Source organism: Arachis hypogaea, chromosome 6 (genome assembly GCF_003086295.3).
Source record: "Arachis hypogaea cultivar Tifrunner chromosome 6, arahy.Tifrunner.gnm2.J5K5, whole genome shotgun sequence".
Taxonomy (NCBI): Eukaryota; Viridiplantae; Streptophyta; class Magnoliopsida; order Fabales; family Fabaceae; genus Arachis; species Arachis hypogaea.
Genome location: NC_092041.1, coordinates 94781935 through 94801500, shown reverse-complemented (window position 1 = coordinate 94801500; position 19566 = coordinate 94781935). Strand labels below are relative to the sequence as shown.

Below are 19566 nucleotides of genomic sequence, written 5' to 3'. Positions count from 1 at the left end.
TGTTATCCACTATATCATCATTACATAGGCACCAAATTGATCCCTTAGGTAATGTTTGTTTTGAGGTACTGAGACAGAGACTGAGAGACTGAGACTCAGTATCGTATTTGTTAGTTCAGAGACTGGTACTAAAATTTTTGTCTCTATCTCTAAAATTTCAGTATTTCAGTACTTCAAAAAAGTAGGGACACAGGGGACTGAAATTTTTAGAGACGGAGAATGAAACTTTAATAACATTTTATACTTAAAATACTTTCATTTCAATTAATTAATTCCAATTTTATCTTTGTACAAATTAAATTAGAGTTTCATTCTTGTTTCAATTTCTGTCTCCCATTTTGCACCAAATTAGTCTCTGTCTCTCAGTCTCAGTCTTTTTGTCTCTGTCTCTCCACCAAACGCTACCTTACTTTGCATCAAATGACTCATTTTAGTCCCTGAAATAAAATGTCGTGCACCAAATTAGTCCCTTAATCAGTTTGTTCTCTTTTTTTTATAAATTCAAAATTTTTAATATCTTTAAATATATTAATTTTAATTTTATTTTTCATAAGTTATTTAAATACAAGTACTTTTATAAAATATTTTAAAAATTTTAGTTTTAATTATACAATTTTTTCTACAATATTTTATTAAAAGAATTATATGAGATATTGGTATTGATTTAGCAAAGAGTGTAAGTTAAGAGTATAATAATATTTCTTAATACAAATTTTTTAATATTAATACCTTAATAAATATTTTAAGAATACTTGATAAAGTATTTGTTAACTAATATAAATTCATTATTCCCATCCGTTTTAAGAATGTTTGATTCTCCATATAATTGACTTCTCATTAAATTAATAAGATAGATTTATACTGCCGATTATAATAATTTATTTTATCTATAACTTAACTAGGCAGCCTTTTCATATATTACACTATTAATTAATATAAACACTTATCATAACCATGGCTTGAACAGTATTAAAATAGATATAAATAAACACAAAAGACAATAATAAAATTTTGGATTTAGCTAATATGTGCTCTAATGATATAAATTAAAATTATTAATTAAAAAATTTATTATAAAAAATTGTATAATAAAAAATATAATTAAAATTAGTGTATCAAAAAATACTGAGAATTTTAAATTTACAAAAAAAATGACAAGAAATTGATGAAGGGACTAATTTGGTGCACGACATTTAATTTTAGGGATTCAAATGAGTCATTTGATGCAAAGTAAGGGACCAATTTGGTGCATATATAATAATAACATAGTGGATGACACATGGACAAATAACATAATCAGACACATAGAAAAATAGCATTGTGACACGTGGCATAACCATCCACGTTAGTATGCCACGTGTTGCTGACCGATACGTCATCATACTGTTACACGTGGCCAAACCATGAGGTAACATCTGTCATCAAAGATTCACGTCATCAAGCCACGTCAGTGCATCGTTAACGGAAAACGAGTCAGAAACTAATATGGTACAATTTTTCCAATCTCATGGACGTAATTAGTGCAATTGGATCTCACGATTTTGGTGCACGGCGTCAATCTAAAGGATTACTTGATGAATGAGGCTGAATTGGCTTCATTTTAATATAATTATATGTTGGGCTTGGACTAACTTGGGTCCAGTCCAATCGGTTAGCGTTTTTGATCCATTTGACTCAACTTTGAGCCAAAACTTTTAGAATTAACACCTGGTTTTCAACTTTAAATATTTTCTTAAATTTTTCTACAACTTTATTTTCTCTCTCGTAATACCGGAAAGACTTAAGCTGATACTGTCGACTAATTTATTGGTACGCATTTTTACGCAATTTTTTACAAAAAATTACATTTTCCACTCAAAATAATTCATTAAAATCAAATCTCACCTTTAAATTTTCTAATTAATATTTTTAAATTTTCGAACCTATTTTAAACAATTAAATTATTATTTTATTTTATTTTATTTTAAATGGTTATTAGTTTCCAATTTTACACTTTTTATATTTATATTTTCAAATTAAAAAAATATTGCTTTAATTTTAGTAATAATTTTTAAGTATTACTAAAGTTATATAGTTACTATAATTGCTATAACCATAACCATCGTACAATAAATATAGTTTTTTTAATACTCGATATATAGGATTTGGTTGGACGTTATTCTCGAAAAATATTTTTTTAAATGATATTTTTTTTAAAAAATTTTTACGAAATAAAAGTGATTTTATTTTTGGATATTTTATATAAAAATATTTTTTTATTTATCAATTATGTTTTGGGTAAAATAAGATAAAAGCATTTTTTGTTTATTTATTATGTGAAAAACATCTTTTTTTAAGAAAAAATTTTAAAAAAATGTAAATTGTAATTTCTCAAAAAAAATATTTTTTATTTTTCTAATACTTTTACTTTTACTATTAAAAATTTGATAAACACACTAAAAAATAAAAAAATATATTTTTATTAAAAAAATTATTAATTTAATGACATCCAAACAAACATATACATCACTTATTTTATGTGTACACTAAAATTAATTATTAAAATCAGTCATTCATATAAAATATACATAAAAATGAGTTAAATTACATATTTATTTATATATAAATATATATAATTCTAATCTATTATAAAGCGAAAATACTTATCATCACTAATTTATAGATTCATCCATAGGTGATTTGCCGTTATATTTGACTTGAAGGTATCCCCTTCCACACCCAATGAATCCATATCCATGTTGTATTGATGATCAGAATTCCGAACAGAAGAATGAAAGCACGTATAGCCATGTGTTCCTCTCTCTATATACGCTGTTCATGTGAGTATGTGACCCTCCTTATTTTTATAGTGGGACCGTTATTTCGGATCAGAGGCAGGCAAAGAAAATTCAAGTCCGTATTAATTATTAGGATATGTTGCTTTCTAGTCTCAATTATGTATCACCCACCAACACAGCATTTTGCGAACGTTATTATTAATGTCCTGGCTGGGTTGCCATGGCCATTCAATTTCTACACATACCCATGCTCCTTTCAAACAAAAAAGGAAAAATATAATATATTCTTAGAATTTTTATAGCCAAACTTGGTGGCTGTTTTTTATCTATGAAAATTATTGTTGTGTTATTTCTGATTATGGAAAAATGGTTGTTTATTTTACTACGAAGGTAATCTCAAATTAGAAGGTTCCATTTATATATTTAAAAAAAATTAATACTGAAACACAAATTAAAAATTTGTGTAAATTTATAAATTAAAGAATTGGTTTTGTATTTTAAAAAAATAAAATTTACAAATTAAAAGGTAAGTTTTGTGCTTCACAAATCAGATGCTAAATTTTGTGTTTTAAAAATAAAAAAAAATTAAACTTCACAAATCAAAAAGTTAAATTTGTGATTTTCATATATAAAAAAAAACCAAATTTTACATTATTAAAAAATACTACTATAAATTCAATATCAAAATTAAAAAGCAAAACTTGGTGAACAAAAAAGAAAAAATATAGTATATCAACCAACAGTAAATTACACCTTCCTACCTGTTATTCCACATAAAGTGATGATAAATTCTGTAGCCTTTTTCTTTCTTCAACTTTTGTTACAAATAATTAGACCCAATTTAAGCATCTTTACAATAATTCAGATTCTTTACACCTTTAGCACAAGGGTCATTATGCTCCTTCATATTGCAAATATTCCGCGTACACTGTGTTAGGGGTTAAAGTTATTAGTCAGTACAGCAGATTGCAACTTTTGTAAACTGTAACCTCATAATCAGTGATTCCATTTTTTGACTAGGTCTTGTGTTTCAAATTTAAATTTAAATCAGTGATACGGACTTAACGTTAATAATAGTATCATCAATCATTTCAATGTGAGTGGATAATACTAGATTAATTGTATTAATTAATTTGTATTTTTAAATATCAATTGTAAGATAATGGCGCGAATCTCCAGCGATGGAAGTTGATGTGCTATTTACGATTGGTGTTAGTCCCCTGCGCCAGCAGTGTCAGGTACATTATGTATTGATGTGTCAAAACAATGTCGCCTTAGATTTGAAACTAGGAGCCATGAGAATCTTAGGAATAATTTTTTGACAAATTATTATCTAATAATAAAATTTTAAAAAATTTTAAAACCTCACACAATCTATTATTTTTTACCAGTATTTTTAGTTATTAATTCAATTATTTTAATATAATAATTTAATAATATATTTTTAGTCTATACTTTTAAATATTAATAATTAACTATTAATTAAAAATAATAAATTTTACTAACCATTTAATATTCTTTGTAAAATCTTTTAAATAGAGTATTTTCTAAATTATGACATAAAATATTAATTATGACATAAATTATTATTATTATTTTAATTCATTAGTATTTTATCCAGTAAATTTTCAATCCGGTCTATGTTCATCTATAAGAAGGCCAACGTGACCCTTAATTAAAAAAAAACAACGTTTTCAATTTTGTTATAAACAGCATAATTTTTCTGTTAAAAAATATATTAAATATTAATTAAAATTAATTTAGTAGCGATTTTATTTATAATTTAGAGAGTTTTATAATAAAAATAATAAATAAGTCATAATTGGGTAGATTGATTTTTTTTTATTTTTTACGATATTTTTTAATTTCACAAACCAAGAATTAATTCGTTGTAGATCGAAACTTCATTTAAAGGTTTGGCGCTGTTCAATGAGTTGGTGCATACACAAAGCAAAATTCGAACTCTATACTTAAGCATACTAATGAATTAATTGACCTATTTAACTCTCCAAAAATGACAGACTAAATTTGAATTTACAAAAATAAAACATGCTAGCCCGCATTGTGTAATTTGCATAATCCTAATTTAAATATGTTATTTTAGAATATTTTTTCATTATGAGTTATTGAACTTTGCAAAAATGTCAATCAACTTTACATGAAGTAATTTTTAAATTGTTAAGACATATTATTATTTGGTTTGAAAAAATCTAGTTTTTTTTGGTGTCTTAAAAAATCTAATTTATTATATACAAATGATTTAATTAAAAAAACTAATTTAAATTAAACTAAACAGATACTTTTATCTCTTCTTCTTTGTTATGCTATTAAAATTTGTTCTCTTCCAATTTTTTAGAACTAAGCTCAAACTTTTAATTGGATATGTTCTTCTTATTCATATTTTTTAATCAAAATTCGTATTTCAAATATATTCTTTAATTTTTGTTTTTATTCAATTCTCTATGAATGATGAAAATCATTTAATAAATACGTAACTGTTCATCTCATTACACTATTTAATATTTAGAAGAAACAGAAAAAGATAGTATCATTTATAATCTTTTATTCGTATCGCAAGCTCGATTTCTTCTTCCATGTGAATCCTAATTTTTTTCTCTTTCCTTTTCGATTCCTAATTTTTCCTCCTTTGCCATTCTTATATAAACAAAAAAACTTGAATTTTTTTTTTTTCATAATACCAAACTTTACTTTTTTAAACAATCCGTATACATATATTTAATGAGAATTAAATAAATAAAATAAAAGATAAATTTTAAAAAAGAAATTTAGTAAAAAAATGATGAAGAAGAAAAACTTACCAAATTCATCATGTAGGGATAATATGTAGAAAGAGTTGAAAAAAATTAAAAGGTGGTTATTTCATCTATTCGAACAGATTTTTTTTAAAAAAATTATTTATATAAAATTAACTGATTTTTTTATCAAACCAAATAACACGTGTCAATAATCTAAAAACAGTTTTATATGAAATCGACTACTGGTAAATTTTTACCTAATTTTAGAATTTTTTTAAATAGAATATATGGAACATCGGATTGTATAATTGTTATTATTTTTCATTTTATCTTTTGTTATTTCTCTCTAAACTAACGTAAACAAAAAACATTCAAAAAGTATCTAATTAGTAGTTGCCTTCATTCTCTCGGCCTTTTTACGTATATACACATCGGAAATTCATTTATTCTCAAAATGTGCAGGGCCATTTCTTGCATGACGGCCACAAAATGGGAGCACCATGTCACTTAGAGCAGGCACGAAATGGAGATTCCATTTCAGGCGTGACAGCAGCGAAATGGACAGACTAAATCAGGAACGGCAGACACGATTTGGGGGCACTGCAAAGGTGTTCCCATGTGCATTTCAGTGAAAAAGCCAAATATAAGAAGTGTGTGTTTGGCAAACGGTTAGAGAAAAGAGAAGCGATTCTACCTCTGAATGCACGTTTACGTGAAGCTATAATTTGTTGCTGCAACAAATTATAGCTTCACGTAAACGTGCATTCAGAGGTAGAATCGCTTCTCTTTTCTCTAACCGTTTGCCAAACACACACTTCTTATATTTGGCTTTTTCACTGAAATGCGCATGGGAACATCTCTGCCGTGCCCAAATCATGTCTGTCTTCCCTGATTTTTTCTATCCAATGTGGAACCTTATAATGAAGCATGCCTTATAAGAGTGTGGATACCTCTCCCTAGCATGACGTGTTTTGACGAGTGAGTGTGGGTGGTTTCGGCTATCATCCCTATCATCAAAGGCAAAACCGTGAGGCCTTGTGTGCCAAAGCGGACAATATCATGCTAGCGGGTGGTCTGGGCTGTTACAGATGGTATCAGAGCCGGAGCCCAGATCGATGTACCAGCGAGGGCGCTAGACTCCCTTAGGGGGGTGGATTATAAGGTCCCACATCGGTTGGGGAGGGGAACGAAGCATGCCTTATAAGGGTGTGGATACCCCTCCCTAGCATGATGCGTTTTGACGAGTGAGTGTGGGGAGTTTCGACTATCATCCCTATCGTCAAAGGCAAAATCGTAAGGTCTTGTGTGCCAAAGCGGACAATATCATGCTAGCGGGTGGTCTGGGCTGTTATAAAACTCCACCGTGCACTACCACAATCGACGCTGGAGCCGAGAGAGGATTGAAGCAGCTGTCACCGTCGCGGATCGAAGCAGTTGTCAGTGGCATCATTGTCATGAACCTGAACTCTGAAGCTTTTGCGTTGGCATCGTCTGGTCGTCCTGGTCGTCGGCTTCTGTTAACGTCGTCGTCAACCATCTGGTCGTCCTGATCTAGCCTTCTGTGCTCTTTCGCAGTGAGTTCTTGGGTTTCTGTTTTTCAATTAATCTTTTTTATTTGGTGAATTAATGGTATGAATTGGGTTCTTGAGTTCTTTAGTTTTTGTTTCTTTCAATTAATGGTAAATTTTTAATGAATAATTTATGATGTGAAATTGTAAAATTTTAAATTTTATCCTGTTAAAATTATTGAATTTAAATATTTAAAATTATATATTAAATTTTTAATAATTTTATTCAATATTTAATTAGACCGATTAAATTCTGGTTAAACTTTGGTTGAACCAGTAAATTAGTGAATCAGTTGTCTCATTGGTTCATTGACCGGTTCGGTTCTCGCAACCTTGCTATTAATGGAGCGATAGAAAGATCAACCTAATTAATTTATAATATTTGAATGACCAATTTGATTGAAAAAAATCTTTCAATGACTAATTTGACTATTAATCCTAAAATAATAAAATTAATCTAAGAAAATGAAAATTAAAAAATCAAATACAATAAAAATGATCAAAATACAACATAACTTTTTCATAATCTTTTTCTAAATTTTCAACTTTAAGAAAATTGTTCATAATAATATGCACTAATAAAATTATATTTATTTTAATAAATAAATTATATAATTTGAGCACATATATGGGTGAAAAATAAAATAAATAAAGTAAATAATAAAAAAATAAAAAAATAAAAAATATATTTAAAAATCATATAATTATGTTAATTTTTGTAACACTAATCACTCTTTTATACAAAAAAGAGGTAAATACTAATAAATTGGTACCCGGAAGATTTTAGCGTTGACAAAATAGTCCCTAAAAGATTTTAAAATTTGACAAGTCTGTCCCTAAGCTCGTAAGAGCAAATCTCCGGCAACCACAATACTGACATGGCCACTGTATTTTAGCGACTTGGTAAACCACTCCCAAACCCTAATCCCTCCCTCCCAATGTAGACTCCCCATCCATCTCCCTCCCCACCGCAACCCTCCTCCATCCCTCTCCCTTCCACCGCAGCCCCCTTCCCAACGCACACTTTCCCTCTCTCTCCCCTCCTTAACGCACACTCACCCTTCCCTCCCTCAACACCACCACAACTTCCACAAGGACCTAAAATCTGGTGCCTTAATCCTCTCTGTCGTACTTCTCCTCCTTCCTCCTCGTTGCAAGACACTGCTGCCGCTTTCACTGATAGTTTTTCATTTTTCGTAGCCAGGATCTACGGACCTCGCTGTCCAATTGAAATATTATTTCGTTTTCGATTTTCTTGTTTCAGAGGCGGTTATATGTGCAGAGGAGCAGCGCAATTGAGATGCTGAGGGGATGTAGTTGTTCTAGGTCTTGTTGTGGCTCCGATAATAATGGCGGTGGTCCTTGACGGTACTCTTATTGTTGAGATTGTTGTTGATGTTGCTGTAAGTGGTGAAAGTTGCTGTTACTATTACTGTTGATGTTGAAGTTGTTGTTGCTGCAATTAATGATGTTGAGGGAGGAAGAAGGAGTATGCATTGGGGAGGGGGCTGTGATAAGGAAGGAGAAGAAAGGAGGGAGTGTGTGTCAGGGTTAGGGGCTGCGATAGGAGGGAGAAGGAAGGTGGGTTGTGATGGGGAGGGAAAGGGAAGGGGAGAGTGTGCGTTGGGGGCTTTGATACGGAGGGAGAGGGAGGGGTTGCGTTAGGTAGGGGGAGGGCTACGATGGGGAGGGAGATGAAGGGGGAGTCTGCATTCGAGAATGAGGGATTAGGGTTTGGGAGTTGGTTGGCCAGGTTATCAAAATACGGTGGCCATCTCAGTATTGTGCTTGTCGGAAATTTACTCCGGTGAGTTTGGGGATACGCTTGTCAAAATTTAAAATTTTTTAGAGACCATTTTGTTAATAACAAAACTCAAGTACTATTTTATCAGTGTTAGAATCTTTCGAACACCAATTTAATATTTACCTCTAAAAAATAAAAAAAAAACTTAACCCAGTAAACCTGCCCTATCCAAAACTTGCAAATTTGGTATTTTATAATTTAGCTATTTTTTTGTGGTTCAACAAGTCGACCGCGAATTCAGTCCGTTTTGCCACCGAATGCAATTCAAAAAGTTAAGGATAAAACTAAAAATTGGTTACTACCTTCTAATCATCATATATAAATGTGCCCTATAATCTCTGCACTAACCACTCATCACCCCCTTAACAATTAAATATCTATTGTTTCCAAATATTTTGTCCCCTACAGTTTTAAAAGTTTGATTTACACAATAATAAAAAACACAATTAGAGGATTTCTATGATTTTCCGGACTAAGAATGGAGAACAGAGCCAGCCATCCTCATCTCCATAACTTTCTTGTGAGAATTGGAGTGCAAGTAACTTACAAAAGTAGGACTCTTTGCTGGCCTATACTCAGGTAACAACCTACCAGATTTGTACCTCACCCCACATGCATTGCATAGCGTCTTTGGACCTAATGGTCCTGCCCTCCACTGTGGGGTCCTCTGTGCCAAACAATGTGTGCACCTTCTTGGCATTGGATTCTCACCATTATTGTTATTATTATTATTATTGTTATTCCCACCATCACCATCTTCCTCTGCCTCAGAGCACTCTTCAAGACTCACAAGACTTCCCCTCTTCATCACCACCACCCCCTTTTCGCCACCGCCGTCGTTGTCGTTGTCGTCGCCGTCTTTGGCTATTACATCTTTCTCACTATCCTTCTTCTGCTGCTTTGGCAAAACAAAGAGTTCACTATCCGCTAACCAATAAGTTTGTTTTAACAGAGGAGGGTCTGAAATCAAGGGCTCATCATTTTGGTGTGACCAAATGCTGAAAGGAGTTTTGGTTCTTCGTCTGTTGGTAACTGCTGAGAGCCTCTTTCTTTTGCTTCTAGCCTTACTAGGGACTGAAAAGTTTTGTAGTGAGGAATCATTGTTGTTGTTTTGCTTCAGTAGTGCGGTTGAAGAAGGGTTCTTGTTGGACGAGCAGGTAGTTATGGTGGTGGTTGTTGTGGCCTCAACACTCTTTGAAGGTCCCAATATATAGCTTGGTGGGTTTGAAAAGCATTCTTCAACAAACACTGATAACCATTCCAACCCAACATCCACTTCCTGCTCATTTTTTATTTTCAAATTTGGAACCAAAATAATATGTGAGAAGTTAGGTGTAAGAAATTGGAAGAATAAAACAGAAAGCAATATAAACTGTCAAGCAGTTAAACACACTAAGAAAATTTTAGAGTTCACTTAAACTCGTATAGTTGTGAGAGTTTTGATAGCTTTGACGTATACAATTGATAGATATGCATTAAAGTTTCAGACTTGGTAAAAAGGTTATAGTGGGGTGGCAAGAAAAAAGAAAAAAAGATCCCTTTTTTTAAAGATGAAGAAAGAGTAATTTACCGTGTTCTGAGCAGAGAAGAGGTCATCAAGGGTGGTTGAAGTAGTAGAAAGCTTTGAGCAAGAAGCAGGGTCAGCAACAAGCAGCACTTGTTGCTCTTTCTGGAACTCACCCTCCATGTTCATCCACAAAGTTAAAAGAAGAAAGAGTTTAATAACACAAGAAGTGGTATGTGATAATAAAAGAGAGAAAGGAACAAAATTGGTGTTGCAAGAGTTTTTACAACTCCTCAACCCGGATAATTACTTCTCGTTGCATCAAGTGCTCTCTCTTTATTATGGACCTTGGATTTTTGTCGGCAGATAAAAGGTTAAAGAGACTTATTAAATAAAATTAAATAAAATAAAACAAATCAAATTCAATCAATCAGAGAGAGAGCGCGCGCTAACTTCCCTATCCCAGGCAGACATATGTCAATCCCTGTCTCTCATATTACATTAACCTTGTTTACCCAAAAATCTCCCTTTTTTTTAATTTTCTATTTTATTTCCTAATTCCCAGGCCAATTGTATCTAAAAGACGCAATTCAAATTCTCTAACCAACCAGTAAATTAATTACTACGAGCCTAACTTAAGTTGGTTCTCAAAATCTTATTTTTATTTATTTATGAATAAACTACCAAAAATATATTTAAATAATTTTGTCGTCAATAAAAATGCATTCGAATTTTACTCGACAAAAATGTTCTCAGATAATTTTAAATTGTATCAAAAATATTAAACATTAAATATATATTTTTTAATTAAATTTTGATACAATTTTTTACAAACATAATTAAAAAAATGAGATATTATTATTAAAAATGTCTAATATTTTTATCCTTAAAATTTAGGGATTAAAATTTGAATTTTTTCAAAATCAGAAGTAACAGATAGTTATACAATATAAAAAAAATTAATTATATTTATATAGTATGTAATTTGAAAAATAATTAAAATTTTAATTATATATTGTATAAATATAGTTGGTCATTTTATAACGTGTAACTATCTGTTACTTCTGACTATGAAAAAAATTCAAGTTTTAATCCCTATACCACTTTGGAGGACTATACTTTATATTAACTTTTTTAACATTAACAGTTCCGGTAATATTTTTTAGATGCTAATAAGTCAAAAGATGATTTTTAATGAATTTTTAAAAATCATTTATTGTTCTATTAAATTCATAAGTTTATAAAAATGTAGATTTTTTAGAATTTGAACTGAAATACAAAAATTGGATTTCTATTTTTATTCGTTTTGAATTTTTTTTATTTTATTTGATTCCAAATGAGTATATCCTGATCGATATTTATGTTTTAAAGTTACTTTAACTTTAAAATAATAAATGTCAATAATTCTATACAAGTAATAAATTGAATCAGTTTAATTTGATTTAGTTTATATGTATGTGTGGTTCAATAATAAATCAAAGATATAAATCAAATTTAATTAATTCAATTTACATAAATATGTAAACGAAATATGCATATAAGCTGTTTTATTTTAGAATATTAATATAATATTAATGATAATTTAATTATTTATATAATTTACCCTATTATTTATATACCTTACTTTTTTATACTTTCATTATTTGTTTATTTATTAAAATAATGGACTATTTTAATAAGCTTTCAAAATTTCAGACACCAAATTAGAGATTACCCCTTTATTTATTCATTGTTACCTTTGACATAGAGAAAAAAAATATACTACAGAAATATTTTTCTTTCATGAGAAGAAAATGTGTTTTATTTCTTTTTCAGATTTTCTCCTCTGCTTTGAGGGTAAGTGAGATATTGAATGTTACGGTGCAGTTAGCTTTTGCAGAGAGAAGGACATCTCTGTTTCTTCACTTTTACTTTGCATTTCAAAAGATGCATTGGAAGAGTCCAAGTAGCACGGGTCAGGGTGCACAGTCTTTGCCAGTGTGCTTTATTTGCAGTTGTTTAGATTCATCAAATAAAACAAGAAATGTTGTTTATTTCAGACCCCCTTCTCCAAAATCTTTCAAAAATACTTTGGCAAGTTATATAAAATAAAATAAGTATATTAGAGGTTTTTTTATTTAAATAAAATAATAGAAGATCAAATTTACATGAATCCCCTAAATAAAATTTTAAAACATGAATCTCGTAAACTATGTAATATGTAAATCGTTCTAGGTGATGTGAGTTAAATAATACATAAAATATGTTATCTTAAGACAATTTATGCATGAAATTTATGGACAAATACACATAAATCGTTCAGGCTAATGTGTTTTTAAAGTTGTATAAAAATCATCCCACTTTAGTATGACTTACATTTTTTTTTTACCTAAAACCCACAATCCTAGCACGATTTACGTGCAAATACACAACCTTAGCACCCAAGCACGATTTACGTGCAAATTCAAAACTAATAGATATATTTAGACATACTTTTAGTTTGTACTTAAATATTTCTAGGTTGAATATTAATTTTTCAATAAATTTAGAAAGTGAAAATTTTAATTAGTTAAAAAAAATGAATATAAAAAATAATTTTGTTACAACAAATATTTATCTTCTAAAATTAAAAAAAAAACTTCATTTAAAAGACTAAATTATTGTGTATGAATAACTCTATTTTTATTTCAAAGACAATATCTAAAAGAATTAAAGAATTTAAATGTTTTAAAATAAGAAAATTATTAAAATGATGAAATAAAAATTAACATGATTAAATTTGTAATTTTATAAAATATATATTTTATTATTTTATTTTTAAAAATTAATTTTTTATTTTATTATTTTATCAATTTATTCAATTTAAAAATTTTAATCAAGTATTAGATAATTATATCTAAAATTTGTTATAAGTCCAAAATTTATCTATATTATTATGTTCAAATAGTTATTTTTTTCTGTTATATGTCTAAATAATTTATGAAAATAAAAATATTTTTATTTCTTGAATTAAGTTTTAAAATTGAGGTAAACTCATTTTTAGTTTTAATAGGATATTGAAATGAATTTGATTATACCTACAAGTATTAGTTAAGAGAGTAGTTAATAAATCAAGATGTTGGTTTTAGTCATGGCTCTGCTTATATAATGCAAAGTTGTGCGTCAGTGTATACACATTCATTTCATGCAATAACATACAATTAGTATTCTTTCTTTTTAGCATTGTTACTCTTCTAATCTCTTTGGAAATATCATATAGATAAATAATAGGATAAATACTAAATTAGAAAACATGAACCCATGAGTATCATACAAACCATCCAAGATAGATACACACTAGGAGTCCATCTATTCCATCAACATTATCAACCTAAAAACTCTCACACTACCCTGACCAAGGTTTGTACTAAGTCCAACTTTTGCTTAAACTTCCAAAGACCCTGCATGCAACCAACCTACAGACACATACATAGTGAAGAAATCGTGGTCTAGATCTGATTTTGGTAAAGAAAATAATATTGGGGTAGAAGAAAAAGACTCAGTAAATTTATCATATGAACAAATACAAAACCTAAAATTAAAAACCAACGACCGAGTACAAAAGGAGTACATATTGTTATCCAATATTTATAGTTATTAGAAAATTAACTTTACTAAAACCTAACTTAATATGGTAAATAAATTAACTATGGTTATTCAGCCATAATCAGTTACAACTTGCTTTTGTAAGCCATTAGATACCAGCTTAATATCATCTCCAACATCCTCCCTCAAGTTGAAACTGATTGAATTAGTTGCAAGTTCAGCAACATTATTATCATTCTCCCTTGAATTAAGGCTTGTTGGAACATTTATCCTGTTATCATCATAATATCCTCCCTCAAGTGGGGCGTGTAAGTCAAGCATGCCCAACTTGAAAAGTAAAGATTCGAAGACACCCGGTGATAACGCTTTAGTAAGTAAATCAGCCGTTTGATGAGCTGATTTAATAGGTAGCAATTTCAGCACTCCTGTTTGAGACTTTTCACGAACAATGTGACAATCTACTTCAATATGCTTAGTTCTTTCGTGAAAAACTGGATTAGCTGCAATGTACAGCGCAGATTGATTGTTACAATAGAGATTGATTGGGTGAGGATGAGATACATGGCAGTCATTAAGAAGATAAAGAAGCCATTAACCTTCCCGAGTTGCTTGTGCCATGGCACGATATTCAGCTTCTGAAGAAGAACATGCTACAGTTGTTTGCTTCTTACTCTTCCAAGACACTAATGAAGAACCTAAGAAAAAACAATACCCAGTTATTGATCGACGGGTATCGGAACAAGTTGCCCAATCTGAATCAACATAACCAGTCAATTTGAGATCATTATTTGAAGAGAAGAAAAGACCCTTAGAAGGAGATTTCTTGATGTATCGAAGAACATGTAGTGCTGCCTTGTAATGGTTATCAGTTGCACAATCCAAAAATTGGCTGAGCTTCCCAACTGCAAAAGCAATGTCTGGACGAGTATTGGTGAGATATAACAGTCGTCCGAGTAGTCTTCTATATTGTAATGAATCTTGTAATCTTGTGCCACTCTCCTTAGAAAGTTTTCCATTATACAGCATAGGAACTGAAGCAGGTTTAGCTTCCAACATACCATATTCCTCAAGCAAATCAAGAGTATACTTACGTTGATACAAAGCAATCCCTTCAGAACTACGGGCAACTTCTATTCCAAGAAAAAATTTCAACCGGCCTAAGTCCTTAATACTAAATTCAGCATCAAAAGCCCTTTTAATAGCTTCAATTTCAAATAAATTATCTCCAGATAAAACAAGATCATCAACATAAACAATAATAATAGCCAAGCCGAGGTTAGTGTGCTTGGTGAACAAAGAGTGATCATGAGGAGACTTGATAAAGCCATGTTGCTGAAGAAAACCACTTAATCTTAAATTTCATTGATGGCTTGCCTGTTTCAAGCCATATAAAAAACGATTCAACTTACAAACAGCACCATTTGAAACATCGAGACCTTGGGGGGGTTTCATATAAACCTCTTCTTGCAACTCACCATGCAAGAATGCTGTATTAACGTCTAATTGGTGAAGTTTCCAATTATGTACCGCAGCAAGAGTAAGAATAAGTCGCAAAGTAGTGATTTTTACAACCGGACTGAATGTATCAAAGTAATCATAGCCAACTCTTTGACGAAAACCTTGAGCCACAAGACGTGCTTTGTAGCGTTCAACACTACCATCTGGGTGAAACTTCACTTTAAAAACCCACTTGCATCCAATGAGGCGCTTTCCAAGAGGCAAAGAAGTGATAGACCAAGTTTTATTCTTCTCAAGAGCAAGTAATTCCGCACTAATTGCATTTCTCCAGCATTCGTGCTGCACATCTTGTTCATAAGTCTTCGGTACAACTATTGTGGTTATTGCTAGGGAAAAGGCTCTATGGGTAGGGGATAGCTTCCCATAATCCACCATGTGAGATAGACCGTACTGCTTGGAACATGATTGGTTACTAGAGCTTCCTGTTCTAAGTAACATACAATAATAATCTTGAAGATAAGAAGGTGGTTTATGTATACGAGTTGATCTTCTAAGATCCTGATGATGCATGTTATCATTTGAATGAGAATTAGATGATGCATTATTTGGTGGACTAGGAGAAACTACATGTGAATCAGTAAGTGAGGTAGGGTCCCTAGGATCATGAAGAGAATCAATATTTACATGAGATGGATGAAATGCATCTAAAGAATCATAAGTGAAAAGATCAAATTCATTAAAATTAGAATCAGCAATAGGTAGAGAAGAAGCACTTATAAAATTTTTGGTCATATCATTATGAAAGGATTTATAAGGAAAATAATGTTCATAAAACTCCACATTTCGAGACAAAAATAGTTCTCTAGTGTGAATATCAAACAAAATATATCCTTTTGTGCCAGGTGGGTAACCAAAAAAAATACTCTTTCTTGCTCGTTTATCAAATTTTTTTCGTCCATGAATTAACGTTGAAGCAAAAGCCAAGCATCCAAACACTTTAAGGTTACTAATGTCTGCATCCTTGCCAAATAAGGTAGCATAAGGGGTTTTATTTTTTAAAACTGGAGTCAGAAGTCTATTAATTAAATGAACAGCTAAACCAATAGCAAAATTCCAAAAATTTTTTGGCAAGGATGATTGAAACATTAATGCTCTTGCAATGTTAAGAATATGTTGGTGTTTCCGCTCAACAATACCATTTTGTTGAGGTGTCTCAACACATGATGTTTGATGCATTATACCCTGTGAATTATAAAAAATATCAAGTTTAAACTCAGGACCATTGTCAGTTCGAATAATCTTTACTTGAGAATTAAATTGAGTTTTCACATAGGTAACAAAATTCTGAACCAAACTGCTGGCCTCTGACTTTAATTTCATGAAATAAATCCATACAAATCTGGTTTTATCATCTACTATAGTTAAAAAATATTTATAACCTTGTAGAGAAATAAGTGACATTGGCCCCCAGATATCAATATGTATTAAATCAAAACTGTTTAAACTTGTTGTTTCACTAAGGGTATATGGTAACCGTTTTTGCTTGGCATAATGGCAAAAATCACATGATTTAGAGCAAGTAGATATAGGAAATTGCACACAAGGATATATTTGTTTGATAATATCAAATTTGTTTTGTGGTACATGACCCAATCTAAAATACCATAAATTCTCAACAGAAAAACATGAAGTTTGTGTAACCGAATTTGCTGTCCTAAGATTAGAAGAAAGTAAAATCTTGTCACTATGATTTTGCGGATCTAGAATCCTAGTACTCCTATTGTATGTTGTATTTTCCATGTTGTCCCTGTGTGCTAACTCTAATGCGGGAAAATCCATCATGTATAATCCATGCTTTGCTCTAGCTGTGCCAATCATCTTCAAAGAGGTCTGATTCTGTATCTCACAAAGTTTGTCAGTAAAAACACATTCACAATGCAAGCCTTTTGTAAGTTTGGAAATAGATAAAAGATTGAAGTTGAAACTTGGTATGTACAGCACATCCGTGAGATAGAATGTAGCTGAAAATACCACAGTTCCACTTATAGTTGCAGTTGTGTGTGTTCCATCTGGTAATTTTACCAGAATCGGCCTAATATGTCTAAAATTTGTAAAAAAATGCAATGAGTGTGATACATGATCAGTAGCTCCTGTATCAAGCACCCAAGAATTTGAAAAAAAAGTTTTTACTGACGATAATCGTGCAATATGAGAGCTCATGCAAAGTGTATAAGTCTCTAAAGGTATACCTCCATTTCCTGCATTTGATTGATCGACATCTCTCACACTTGTTCCTTGAGAAGACTGTGCACACTCCTGCCGAAGAAAGGTAAGCAGTGCATCTCTCAAACTCTGATTGAATTGTGATTGACCATCAGCTTCCTTGTCCTGCTTGACATTGTTGGTACTGCTCCCTTCAATTCCAGCAACAATATTATTGGCCATAGCTCCATTGCTAGTCTCTCGTGGCCATTTCTGCCTCTGTAGATGAGGTGGAAATCCATGTTTGTGGTAACAAGTATCCACAAGATGCACTGCCTTGTGACAATAAGAACAGGTCTTAGGTGCTGAATTTCTTCCTCCTCTTCCACCTCTACCTCCACGGATTCCTCGTCCTCTTCCTCTGGAAACACTACTTGAATTATTGTTGAAATTATGAATTGAATTGGCCAAAGCTGTAAAATTTTGAGTCTCCAAATCTGATCCATTAAACTGTCTCTCTTGCTGAATAAGTAGAGAAAAAATTTCATTGATGTCTGGAAGAGGCTTCATCAGCATGATTTGGGATCTCACAGTCCCATACTGCTCATTCAATCCTCTTAAAAATCTCATTGCATAAGTTTCATCTCGATAATCTCTCATAGTTCCTAAGCCACAGTCACATTTTTCAGAGCATTCCTTGCATTGTGGAACTGGTTTGAAACTGTCAATGTCTTCCCAAATAGCCTTCAACTTGGTGAAATAATTTGTTATGCTTAGATTCCCTTGTTTCATAGCATACAACTCTTCTTCTAATTCAGCAACCCTGTATCTGTCTCCATGATAATACCTGTGCTTCAAATCAAGCCATAAATCTACAGCAGTTTCATTCCAAACAACATTCTGTGCAATCTCAGCACTCAATGATAGATTTAACCAAGAAACAACATAAGTATTACATTTATCCCATGCTACATATGCAGGATCATTTTTATCTGGTTTCACAATAGTTCCATCAACAAAACCTATCTTATTCTTTGATTTCAGCGCTAATTTCATAGCTCTTGACCAGGAATTGTAGTTTTTAGCATTCAGCACAATTGGGACAATAGAAACTCCAGGATTCTCACCTGGATGTAGGAAGTAAACACTTGCTGGATCCGCAAGCAAATTGGTACTCAATTTCGCGCTCTGTGGCTGCAAACTCGAGAGTTGGCTTAGAATGCGAGCTAGATTTCGAAGCTCACCAGTTGAAAGCTCCTGGTTCTCATGTGACCCGTGATTTCCCCCAGACATTAGGTTGAAAGGAGTGTCGGCCATTGATGCTAACTCAATACTGTATTTGTGGCCAAAACTTCACCTCTTTCACGATCTTCCACGCTCACCGCACCATGAAGAAATCGTGGTCTAGATCTGATTTTGGTGAAGAAAATAATATTGGGGTGGAAGAAGAAGACTCAGTAGATTTGTCATATGAACAAATACAAAACCTAAAATTGAAAACCAACGACTGAGTACAAAAGGAGTACATATTGTTATCCACTATTTATAGTTATTAGAAAATTAACTTTACTAAAACCTAACTCAATATGGTAAATAAATTAACTATGGTTATTCAGCCATAATCAGTTACATCTTGCTTTTGTAAGCCATTAGATACCAGCTTAATATCATCTCCAACACATAGAATACAGGATATTAGCAATTAACAAGCAATTCACCTAAAATTAAGAAACACATATATTCACATATAGGTAATATATAATCAATCAGACATAACCAAACAATACAAACAAATGCATTTAATGAATGATCATTAACTCACGTGTCGATTTTATGTAAAACTCGATAACATCAACAACCTTTGCCGAATTATCTTTCTATCTTACTTCTCACAAGAGGAAACAAAAATTTCGTAGAAGCCTGAAAAACACAT

At 31.4% G+C, this 19566-nt stretch overlaps 2 protein-coding genes across 2 annotated transcripts; both read right to left on the bottom strand.

The window, feature by feature from the left end:
• Positions 1-9267: 9267 nt before the first annotated feature.
• On the bottom strand, positions 9268-10964 carry LOC112697015 (GATA transcription factor 9). Its single transcript, XM_025749996.2, has 2 exons — positions 10476-10964; positions 9268-10184 (listed from the first exon to the last, which is right to left on the bottom strand). The coding sequence occupies exons 1-2, from the start codon at positions 10596-10598 to the stop codon at positions 9378-9380; spliced, it is 930 nt and encodes a 309-aa protein (XP_025605781.1). The 5' UTR covers positions 10599-10964; the 3' UTR covers positions 9268-9377.
• Positions 10965-14084: 3120 nt separating this feature from the next.
• Positions 14085-18950, bottom strand: LOC140173719 (uncharacterized). The gene is made up of 7 exons (XM_072198254.1): positions 17681-18950; positions 17463-17581; positions 17133-17327; positions 16576-16673; positions 15348-16203; positions 14570-15305; positions 14085-14473 (listed from the first exon to the last, which is right to left on the bottom strand). The coding sequence occupies exons 1-7, from the start codon at positions 18948-18950 to the stop codon at positions 14085-14087; spliced, it is 3663 nt and encodes a 1220-aa protein (XP_072054355.1).
• Positions 18951-19566: the final 616 nt, after the last annotated feature.